Source organism: Pectinophora gossypiella, chromosome 7, assembly GCF_024362695.1.
Source record: "Pectinophora gossypiella chromosome 7, ilPecGoss1.1, whole genome shotgun sequence".
In the NCBI taxonomy this organism is placed as follows: domain Eukaryota; kingdom Metazoa; phylum Arthropoda; class Insecta; order Lepidoptera; family Gelechiidae; genus Pectinophora; species Pectinophora gossypiella.
Window position 1 is genome coordinate 4,135,402 of NC_065410.1, and position 12,810 is coordinate 4,148,211.

A 12,810-nucleotide genomic window follows, 5' to 3' on the forward strand; every position below is an offset into this window, starting at 1 on the left:
ATGAAAGATGTATACTGAATTTCCCTTTTGATGTATAGTAATGTTACTAGAATTTCCAATAAGAAAAAGATTAAGTAGCTGTACAAGAATATTAGCTTTATCCTTGTAGATAATTTGTAGGTGTGATAAAAAGAATAGAGCCTTCAGCGCCCCCCATTTGTCCGGCCAAGTAATGTCATCTGCGGCAAATCTACAATAAGTCACGTCAAAAAAAAAGGTCTATGTATCACTCGGGAGAAAGTACGATTCCCAACTCGTGTCCATTAGGCTCAAACTGCCACTGCGCTCTCATTGGTAATCGGTTACTTTCTTGTCCCTCGGTGAACTAAGTACTATGTATTGTTTAACCCGGCGAAGACACGCAACTACTTTTATACAGCCTATGAAAAAAAAAAAAATTAAACGAAAGACATTACTTTTTTCTCGAATGGCATTCATAGTAATCAAAATAATACAACAACATAACAGACCTAAGATATGCTCATGGTTATTACATTCTAGTTAAGATCAGAGGTAGGTATATCCATCGCAAAATAGATAAAAAAAATATCGATCGTAGCGTAGCTACACAAAAAGATAAAGTCAGAGTCTATGTAAATAACAAATAAATAGATACATAATAATCATCAGGAACCACATTTTAAATTCATATCAACGTAAAATCATGCCAAACTCAACATACGAACAATTCAAATCTAACCATCAACATGTATTTACAACAACAAGTATTTCCCCGTAGTAGTGGTCCCAGGTTCGAATCACGGTGGAGATATATCACGAAAATTACTTTGTGATCCCTAGTTTGGTGAGGACATTACAGGCTGATCACCTGATTGTCCGAAAGTAAGATGATCCGTGCTTCGGAAGACACGTTAAGCCGTTGATCCAGGTAACTACTAAGTGATGTAAGTCAGCAGTCGTTACATCAGCCATGTCAGGGGCCTTTGGCGGCTCCATAGTAACCCTGATACCAGGGTTGATGGGGTTGGTAATCCACCTCACAACCCACACGATAGAAGAAGAACAGTATTTCAATGCAGACATTCAAATCAAAATAGTTTCGTAAGATTTATGCGAGTTTGGTTCTAGTTTTGACTTAACTGCAGCCTGGAATTCTTTAGGAAATACCTCAATAGTGACTTTCCTACCTGATTTCTTGGTGGATTTATTGGGAAACTTTCTGAGTACCCAGTGACTTTTGATTGAAGGCCACACATATGGTATTCGAATTTAAATGAATATATAAACTAGCGACCCGCCCCGGCTTCGCTCGGGTGCAATGCTGAAGAAAAAATGAAATTATTTACGACATCACATTAAAAACCTGACACCAGGGTTGATGGGGTTGGTACTCCATCTCACAACCCACACGATAGAAGAAGAAGAAGATTAAAAACCTCAAAAATAACAGTATTCTCCACTATTTAATGGATGTTATTATACATAGTATAAACCTTCCTTTGCGAAGTTTTAAAGATTTAAGCGTACATAACGATATAGGGAAAGAAAAAGACTTTGTTTTATACTATGTAGTGATAAAAACGTGAAACCTAAAGCTACTATACATCTCAGCCTAAACCTACTTCGACACGGGCGTGATTCTATGTTATCATCTCATTAACGGTATCCCGCTTACCTAACCTGAAGATTTGACAGGTCCTGTTTTTACAGAACCGACCTTTTTCTGACCTTCCCACCCGAAGGGTAAACCAGCCCAATACAGATTAGGTCACATACCTTATTAAGCTTTCAAAGTCACCCGTGGCTTTGGTTAATAAATTAAATGATTATTTTACTGATCCTATTCAATAATTTTTAATTTTAGTTCTTGTAAATTTATTGTAAATAATTATTATGTAGGTAGAATTGTAATCTAAAGTTATGTTATTACCAAAAAATAAATAAATATAATAATATTTCTTTTTAGTTGCAACATGTTTCTAGAATATATTGTGTTTACAATGGACTGGTATTTAATTTATATTTGCATGCCTATAATAATGGCCGAATATGTCCATTTCAAATCTAAATTACATCATAAATAATGACCATACTATATTCTGGCAAATAAATGATTTGTATTTGTTAGAGAACCGGAGAGGTTATGTGATTGGCCATCTGATACGACACGATTCGTTTATAAAAAACATCATAGAAGGAAAAACTGAAGGAAAGAAAGGAAGAACATTTATGAAACAAATGAAAAAGAATGTGCAGGTCGTGTCGTATCAGTAGGTGAAGGATTTGGCGGGAAGAAGAGAGGAATGGCGATTACTCCACCGACAAGAGCGCAGCTCTTAAATAAAGAGAGAGATTTGTATTGTTATAATACTATATTAAGCTAAAATACATTGGGAAAAGACTTGTCACAAAACTACTATTATTTAGCCGCAAAATACGAGTAGTTAATACCCAGCCTTGATATTGTAAACGTCAGCCTTGAAAAACGCGACACATCGTCTCTCTGTACATTTTTTTTGACGTGACTTATTGTAGATTTGCCGCAGATGGCATTAACTACTTGGCCGGACAAATGGGGAGCGCTGAAGGCTCTCACCCGGTACAACGTTTAAGACTACACGCCTGAGGGTGCCCAGTTGGGCGCGAACCTCGGGTCAGGGCGTCGTCTGAGAGGAAAAATATTTGAAAGAATATTTAAAGAGCAATTACCCTAGTGGGTCGATAGCGATAAGCGCTGATTGAGGGAAATCGTCGACCACGCCGGCGGGGTCAGTATCGGGGTCCTAAAGTATTTGGTGTCACGAGCTTATTTGCCGCCTCTATCGCTAGAGTAATCGGGTCGTCGGCATCTCTCTCTGTACGTCTAGCACGAAAACTATAACGAAATTATCCAGTTTAAATCATGTCAGCGGAAACCGAAATGATAAACAGCTTTTAAATTCAAATTTAAACGCGAGGTAATGTGTGTAATTACAGACTTATGGCCGCACCGCATGAAACTTTAAATAATGCCACGTGGAAGTTTTTCGAGCCTCTGCCTGACGAGAACTAGCTGGCTAGATTTAGTGCCCAAGTTCTTAGGTCTACGACCGAGAAGGACTTACGATGATCAAATTGGAGATGTCCTTAAAAAAGGTTCAATACGATCTACTCTGAACCGGCGTGCGTGTATGAAGCGATTGATGAGTGAGGAGGAGGCAAGAGAAGTGTGTCAGGATCGAAGCAAATGGAATTCTGTAGTCTCTGCTTACCCCGGTGGGAAATAGGCGTGAGTTTATGTATGTATGTATGTTCTTAGGTGTAAGTTCGCTGAAAATCTGTACAGCGCCATCTATATTGTTTTTGAGGACCATAGCCTGGAAAGCTCCTCATTGATTTCCACGAGTCCGCACGTAACCTAATCGTAAACGTTATATTTGGGGCCAGAAATAGACCATCTTGTAAAAATTGAATTATACGTGGTTATACCACGACCGAAATGAGTTTAACGATATCATTAATTTGAATGAAAACGTTCGATGTAGGTACTAATTGTCGGAGTTATATTCGGTTTTAACGACTTCCCAGTAAAATTAATATATTTATTTGCTTCTGTGCTGTTCTGGGAGCAAATAAAAAACATAGAAAACGTTCAGCTGCTTATCTTCCCGGGCATGTCGTAAAAACCGACAGAGGGATTGTGTCCTCTAACATGATGGACTAATGTTATGGGCGATAGGCTGATCCCTTATCACCATAAGGTTCATCATATCCAGCTTAAGACATCGTATCAACAGTGGCTGCGAGTTGTCTTTGATTACTTGTGGCTCTGCCCACCCCATTAGGGATAACGGGCGTGAGTTTATGTATGTATGTATTTATTTGTGTTAAAAAACCTCGCCACGCCATGATTTTTGAAGTAGGTAGACTAACCTTCCGCCACGTCTGATGTTTGGAGATAAAGGTCAATTACAACATTACGGTAGTTTCCAACTGGTCAAATCAGTTACTTTTTACTAAACGTCAAAAAACAATATCATAGAAAAACGTGACAAAATATCGCACTTATTATTACATTTTTCTTTATTAAAATTCGTAAAAACGTTGTTACCTTTAGATCTGTCTTTATTTAGTAATCAGAATTTCATAATTAAACTTTGACCTAGGAAGCTACCCAAATGAACAAAGGGAGATTATTTTATCACGTGACTTATTGTAGATTTTCCGCAAATGGCATTAACTACTTATCCGGACAAATGAAGAGCGCTGAGGGCTCTCATACGGCAAGGGCAAAGGGAGAGCATTGAGGATTATACTTGGTGGAAGCAAGATGGGCGAAATTGAATCTAAAAGAATAGACCTCTAAACCACAAGCACAAAATCTGAGGAGTTCCGTCGCCCGCTCGATCAAATTGTAAGAATTCGAAGACTCACGCGAAGTACCAAAACAAATCACACATAGGCATGGCTGATCGATCCTCGTAAAAACGTGGAAAGATGTCTCAGCACGTCAGCACGCGACGGTTGCCACGGTATCGAACATACAGACTACCCTCGAGAATGGGACCTCACTCTAGTACATTGCGGTTTAGTCTATTATCATGATAGAGGAGTTATTTTTGTTATCGATGCGAGGAGCTTTTCAGAAATTTAAACTGGTAGAAGGTGTAGGTAAAATAGGTAGTAGTAGAAATAGGGTGTAGGCAAAAATCACGGAAAGGAAGAAAGAGGTTGGAAGAGCCAAGTGAGCGCGATACGCGAGCCAAGTAAGAGCGAATAAGTACTTAGTTCTTCAACTTTGCACTCCACTCGTCCGCAAACTTGACGATCCACAGAGCTGACCGTTTGTATATTCTTCTATCGTGTGGGTTGTGAGGTGAATTACCAACCTCATCAACCCTGGTGTCAGGTTTATTATTGAGCCGCCAAAGTATATTAAAAGGTGGGTTTTTGCATTAAGTATTAACCTACAGGGCTAAAACTCAAATATCGACTATCATGCAAGGAGATCCTCCTCATCACAGGAAAGCTAAAAACCTAAGTATGATCGGATATTTGTGCAAAAAAATACTTTTCTATGCAACATATTACGGAAATTAATGATAAAATTGCAGCTTAAAACATAAAATATACATTGCCGGTAAAGTGTCTATGGAATTTGAGAAGAGTAGAGCTATCGTCGTTATTTATTTGCAGGAGTAGTAAAGAGAGCGGGGTTGAACCGGCCAAAGCGGTTCTCATACAAAATGCGCGTTGGTCTTTCCATCCTCTTTCTTCTTCTCTTTCCTCTATTCCGTGGAAAAAATGGTGCAGACTTCTACAGCCGTAGCACGGAACTCGATCCACATCACGCACAACTCGTTGCTTTGTTTTTTTTTGACGTGACTTATTATAGATTTGCCGCAGATGGCATTAACTACTTGGCCGGACAAATGTGCGTTGGTTAATAGATTCGTCATTGATACTTGTTGGATACTCTAGGTATTAAATCTCAATCAATACTCCTGGAAGCATATGATTTGTAACATTTTCTATTCGAAGAGGACGCTGGATTACAAACTAAATCCGAGAGTCAAGACTTCCTGAAGTATTTTTTTATAGAAGTGACTCGCTCAGAGACACTGCGTGACTACGTCCACTCGATGTGTGATGAATAAGGTGTTAGGAACCATGACATGGAGATATTGCGATCCCCTGATACAATTATAGATACATAGGTCATTTATTTGCACGAACACAGTACACAGGTTTTAATAGGTAATTATATGTCCTTAGTGTTTCCAGCCTGCTTGCAGGCGTGCAAATATTCATTTACAATAAAAATATAAATATATATCAAAACAATTGGTATGCATTCAAAACATAAAACATTCTAAAATCAACAACATTAAAATTTAAAAATGTCAAAATATTTCTAGTTTTAAAACATTTAAATTGCATTTATATTACGCATATTGTGTCCTCTAATATGATGGACTGATGTTATGGGCGATAGGCTGATCCCTTATCACCATAAGGTTCATCATATCCATCTTTGAACTTCGTATCAACAATGGCTGCAAGTTGTCTTTGATTACTTGTGGCTCTGCCCACCCCATTAGGGATTACGGGCGTGAGTTTATGTATGTATGTATGTGTGTGTATTACGCATATTGAGTATGTACATTGCAAGCTACCTCTGACTACCCCATTGGGATGAAGTCGTAGGGTTACGTTACGTGTTTTATTGTCGACAATGTAATCTGTAAGATTTTTTTAATCAAAAAGAAAAATAATACGTAACGAAACATTTTCCTTTCAAACCGAGTGTCAGTTGACAGCGGAAAATAAGTGTCGAGATACGGCGTGTCACGGCACATAGAACGGATGCGACTCTAGACAATTTACCTACTGGCACGGAAGAAATGGGTGAATATCAAAATGTGCCCAGTTTGGTGGCGAACTCCAAAGGATTCAAAAGGATCCTTTCTCATGTCGGAACCCAATTTGCCACGGAAAAATAATATGAAAGTTCGCCACCAAACTTGACATTTTGATATTCACCCAAATACAACCACACTGGTCCAGTCAAGTGTCGGAGTGGGTCGTCAGCTTCTATGCCTTAGAGTGAATATAAAACAAAAACACATTCAGCTACTTAGCTTCAGGCATGTCGTAAGAACCGACAGAGGGTTTTTGTCTTTTTTTAACATGTACTATACTATTTTTTGTTTAATTTATAACTTTTTCAACACACTAGACGACATTGTAAATTAATACGTGGATAATGTGGTTGATTGTACATGTATGTACGGTCACGAGCATTAATATGTACACACTTTGGTACCATGTCACATTAACTTTTTTGACAAATTGTAAACTGTAAGTCTCACTAAATGTCAAATATGTTAGTGCGACAGAGTCCTAAATTACTCATCATGACTGTACTTATGTGAAAATATCCTACACCTATTGTTAATATAATTCATGTAAGTATAATTGTTTATTATTCCTTGAAAATAAATAAATAATTATATATATTTTTTTACCCGACTACGACGAATCAAAAAGGAGGGTTATGTGTTTGACCGCTATGTATTCGGATGAATTTCAGGGAAATATTTTCTTATTTCATACTTTTTAGAGTGCGATTTTTCCACAGTCGGGTTTTAGTGTTTAAACGTTATTTTCTCTGTTGTGTGGGTTGTGAGGTGCTACCAACCTGACAGGGTTGCTATTGACCCTACTTTTTGACCCGCTCGAAATGATAAGCAGTTAAAAGAATTCTGTCTTTCCTTACTAGCAGATATGATGCAATCCCCACTAAAGTATTTTTCTGATAAAACTTTCCAAGTACCTGTCAGAGATGTGATAATCGTGTCTGTTGTATGAAAGCTTTTAGCATTATCTTCTAATCTATAGCAACGCAAATATTTATCCTCCGATTTTTATGACATCCTGAAACTTGGAAATCCTGAAAAACTTTATTTGCCTAATTATGTTTAAAAATAAGATTAAATTGGATGAGGTAGAAAGCAAATCGACCTCATCTGTTTTATGGGGAGAAGAATTCCTTAGTTGAATACTCTAAGTAGCAAGTGGAATTTCCTGGTCTCTGCCTACCCCAGCTGGAAATAGACGTGATATTATGTATGTATGTGCGTGAGTTGTCTTCTGACAACCTGGGGGTCCGTCCAACCCAATAGAATTTATAGTGTTTGTTTAATACGGCCCTGGATTCCGTTAATAAGTTATCTAGCAGCTTGAAATTGAGACAGAAGAATAATGTAGGTCTTCTAAGTCAAACTTGTCGAGGTCCAGATATTGTCTTATCCTGCCTTTGTATCCTATAAGGGATATAGCGTGAGGATATTTTATTTCAAATGACCTTATCGTACCTAAATGTAAATGTGCCTTATATTTCTCTCAATAATTCTACATCTTCAAGTCGTTAAGAAAGCCACAATACTGGCTCAAGTTCCTAATTTAGCGTAACCTACTTTACTTAAATAAAAAGTACAAAGGTACACGAAACGTATAATAATTGGATGTAAAGTGTTACACCGCCGTTTTGGGCACGGCATGGTCGTAATCTCTGCCACACACGAAGTTCCTATCATGGTCTCAGAAGAACGCATTGCGATATGTAGACTCTCGCATGATGAGTCGTTATAGAATAGAAGATTGGAAGAGGAAAGTGAAAAATGGTTACCGGGTCGAGGATCCCAGCCATTGGCACGGTGACGGTGTCCTCTCCCCCTGCCGCCACCAGCTTCTCCAGAACCTTGAGGGTCTGCTCCACGGCGGACCACTCCGCCTTCTGTGCCAGCACCAGCACCTTAGCGGCTGCATCCCGCATGTTGACCCCCGCACTCGGGGGCTTCGGAACGTTCTCCCCATTTGGCTCCTTCGTCTCCTTCTTGTCTCCATTGTTGGAAGATGTCTCATCTTTCTCCTCCGCCTTCGCCGCAGCGCCCTTGTCCTCATCAGGGATCTTCTTCGGCGGGCCCTTGCCCCCCTTTTTGCCGCCGGGGGCTTGAGACATCGTCACTTCATTCCCTCAAGTCACTACACTCGCGGGCCATGGTGGGCGCTATGTTGGTCGCAGGGCGGACGGAGCATGACTGCGGCACGGAGCGTTGCGTAGCGCGCGCCGCCGGCCGCCTTCTTGCATGATTCAGGTAAATAAAGGACGGAGTCGGAGCCGAGCTCACTCCACGACTCCGACGGATTTACAAACAAACCTGGCGATGTCTCAAAATGTCTCATGCATTGACCTATTTTTTAGTTCGTTATCGAACCCCCTACGTTATGATGATAGCTGATAATACAAGTTTTACTGAAACACGCAACTTTTTCCGCTATTTTTGATCTTAATGCGTTTATTTTTAACGCTGACTTCCTGATAGCGGAACAGCATTATAAACTAGTTGGAAAAGTTCCTTCATTCGTTCATTTTCAGTCAGCTTTAATGAAACTCAGACACTCAACGTTATAAAGGCGGGTGTTCACTTTAAAAGATCAAGGAAATCTCTGCTGCGTTTCTTGAGACTAGTCACAGCTGTTCCTTATCTCGATCACAAAGCCATCAGCCTCCGTGCTCACTTACAGAACACAAAGGAACATTTAGCGTGAAGATTATGACCCCTTTACGTAATGAATGCCCGCAACCCCGTATCCATTACGCCGAAAACATTTTTTATGATAATTTCCTAATGCACGTGAATTCATTAGAAGACCAGGCTCGATCCTTCACCCCTCGACCTTGTTTGGGAAGGCGGAAAAATACACATTTCAAACGCATTTTCACGTACCGTGATCGGTATCGTGGCCTTAGGAGGTCGAGGAAATTTGCATGTTTCGTCACAAGGAGGGGGCGGGTGGAGGGTTACCTGTGGCGGCGCGCGGGGTGTGGGGGGGTCGTCGCGTGCGCGCCACGCGCCACTTCCGGCGAGGGAGCCGTCGCGGCCTCGATTCCTACCAAGATCAGATACCGAAAAGAATACGCTTGACCAGGGTCTCGCCATGATTAACTGAACAACCAGCCTTGATGCATTCTTGACCTATCCATGGACGCGTGGTTATGGTCATTATGTACTTGTGGGATGAGTTTTATTCGGTAGTTACGTGCACTTCGTTACTATGCTTAGCCCTATCATGAGACGAGAAAAGTTTGGACTGGATGTAAAGTGAGAATATGCGTGGTACTTTTTTGTAACTAAAGATTTATATTCTATTCATACTAGATATTCATACTTATTTACATATTTCATATTCAATCAATCAATAATACTTTATTGCACAACAACATATATAAAGGACATAAACATACGAATAAAACATAAGCACAATAGGCGGCCTTATTGCTAAACAGCAATTTCTGCCAGGCAACCTTAGGGTGAAAGAAGATTATTCATTGGAGCACGGGCTGGCATATTGTTTTTATTGATATGCTATTTCTATTCATTTTCATTTTTTTTATTCTTTTTTTAGTTATTCTATTCTATATTTTGTTTTGGTTGAAGAAACGATAGTATGTACGATTACGAATTAGTACGATTATTTAATTTTCCAAAAGATTTATGGTGAGAGGTATGGTGTTGATCCACTTTCTGCGGTTATAATTACGTGTTGAAGGGTGAACTCATTTCTCGTAAGGTACTACTTATTAAGCCTTCAGCTCATAAGTCCTTTATGCTATTAATCAATATCACGCTAAGAATTAAGATGATGTATAACATCAAGTCGACACAAATTAGGTCGGAAAATGCTTCACGCCATTAACGTGCCTTCTGAAGCACGGCTCATCTTACTTTTTGGTCAATCAGGTGATCAGCCTGTAATGTCCTAACCAAACTAGGGATCACAAAGTGATTTTTGTGAAATGTCCCCACCGGGATTCGAACCCGGGACCTCCGGATCATGAGCCCAACGCTCAACCACTGGACCACTGAGGCCGTAGTACTCTCATACGCAATTATTCATAATATTTATACAGGGTGTTAGTGATATCGTAACGAAAACTTCCCAATTCCCCTGTATCAGGGGGCAAATGTCAAATTGCAATATTGCTTTTTAGATGAATTGCTCCGATGTGGCCTTTTGAACGACTTGGGTGACAGCTCATCCGCAGATGTATTTCATCCGTGGATGAAACGCCACTCTTTACAAATAGTAGGCGTCGAGTCATCCGAAGTGATGCTGTTTTTTGGAGGAGTCAACTAGCTAATACTACTGTAGTATTTTCATCCAAAATTGAGTAACACCTATATAGTTTAAAAAAATATATATTTTTATATTAATCCATAATTTCCCTAAACAAGGTATAGGTAATGTCGCATACAAAGACAAAGATACCATTAAAAAATAAAAATACAATAATAAAAAATATGTATTTTAAATAATCTGTACACCTCGACAGGAATAAGACCGCGACTCTGTGTTGGTAAAAACAAAAATTACCAAGGTCATAAAGTCACAAACGAACCAAAAGGCATGAATTGTCAATTTTATTATTTTAATGATTTCTCCAGATAAATAAAGATAAGTAAATAATCTTGAATAGTTACCATGTCAATATAGTTTATCTGATAAACATTCGCAAAGAGGAAATTAAATCGAAAAAAACCTGTCTCGGAAGGGAATTGAACCCACACACGCGACTGTTATATCGTCCGAGTCAAACTTTTTTTTTCTACCTACTCCACTCCAATTTCATCAGTCGTCCCGTGTTCATGGAACAATTGAAATATCGGGAGTCTCATATCCCTGATTTTAACGCAGTAAGAACCCGATATTATGTGTTTTTATCAACAAATTAATATTTAATTGCTAATTTATTAGTAAGACTTGATTAATGATGTAAATCATTATAATAATGAGTAAATAATCAATATCGCAACACTAAGCCCGCACGCTAATGTAATCAGATTTGTTAAGGTATTCATCTGACTGTTAGCGTGTGGCAAATATTAAATAAAATCTATTAGGTATTTTGTATTAGATCGTTTAATATTATAGAGACGATCTCAAACTCTACACCGAAACTTGGTAAGGATCTGATGATGACCGAGTAATTATTTATTTTTTTCATGTCAATTATTGTCTTTTTTATAAATTTGATTTGCCAATTTGTGTGGGAAGATTGGCCAGGATGTCCTTCTTCTTCTCCTCTCGAATCCCGTTGGGGACATATCACAAAAATCACTGTGTGAGAGGATGGTGAGCCCAACGCATAACCACTAGATCATGGAACGGTATTATAAACTATGCTGTTGCCACCAGTTCGAATTTCGACAGAAGTTCTAATTTGGCCAAAAAATACTGAGGTGTTTCCCTATTATGTTTGTTTTTGACCGTGTTCCCAATTCAAAAAGAGCACTCAGGCGCGTCATCATATAGGTGTGGTGCGAATTGTACGACCTAATTGCTTCCTGATTTCTGACGCACCTTTTTATAAAGTACTTATTATGTACTTACTTAATAAAGAAAGAAATAAAATGACATTTTAAATACCTATTTAAAATAGACAGACAGACCGGACCTGTCAAATATCCAGGTTAGGTAAGCGGACCTTGCACTTAGCCGCTTTTTTATTCGATTAATTGCTTTAATGTGGCCTTTCTTAACCCCCTTGTTTCAACCCGCTACCGCTGTAAGTGGGACTAACGTGATGGGGAATATTTAAATTATGCGAGGTTACTGAACGCACGGTAATCCAATGCATTCGCTGAAATTTGCATTGCAGTTGTACTAATGCACATGCAAATTAAAATACAATTGAGATTAAATATTATTTCTACTTAAATGTTTATATTCAGTGCCCTCCGAAGCACAGAATCATCTTACTTTTTCAAAGTAAAAGCCATAAGTAGGTCCCGGCTATTAGTCGTAAAAACGCCTTCACCAATCCGGCAGTGGAACAGCGTGGTGGAGTATGCTCCATACCCCTTCCGGTTGATTGTGGGGAGGTCTGCAGTGAGACGAATGTAGTCTGTTTATGTTATGTTATGTTGATATTAAGTACTTATATGTTTTAATATAAGTAATCTACGCGACCCGATTATCTAGTAGTCTTGCTTATTGATAGGCCATTATTTTTATTTTTAAAAATCTAATAGTAGTTATCGATATAATTGCCAAGCTGAAGTGGCAGTGGGCAGGACACATAGCGAGGAGAACCGATGGTCGCTGGGGCGGAAAGGTTCTCGAATGGCGACCACGTGTCGGACGACGCTCAGTGGGTAGGCCCGCTACAAGGTGGACCGACGATCTGGTGAAGGTCGCGGGAAGCCACTGGATGCGGGCAGTGCAAGACCGATTGTCGTGGAGATCCTTGGGGGAGGCCTATGCCCAGCAGTGGGCGTCGTACGGCTGATAATGATGAGTTAT

The 12,810-nt window shown here is 39.3% G+C and overlaps 1 protein-coding gene across 2 annotated transcripts in view; it reads right to left on the bottom strand.

Annotated features, from left to right (window-relative positions):
• The window catches only part of LOC126368237 (serine/threonine-protein phosphatase 6 regulatory ankyrin repeat subunit A), a 67,851-nt gene extending 59,359 nt beyond the window's left edge, over positions 1-8,492 (bottom strand). For both annotated transcript variants that reach the window (XM_050012143.1, XM_050012144.1), the window contains exon 1: positions 8,132-8,492. In XM_050012143.1, coding sequence (XP_049868100.1) covers positions 8,132-8,464 — 333 coding nt within the window. In that variant the 5' untranslated portion in view covers positions 8,465-8,492. The remainder of the gene's footprint in view (positions 1-8,131) is intronic.
• Positions 8,493-12,810: the final 4,318 nt, after the last annotated feature.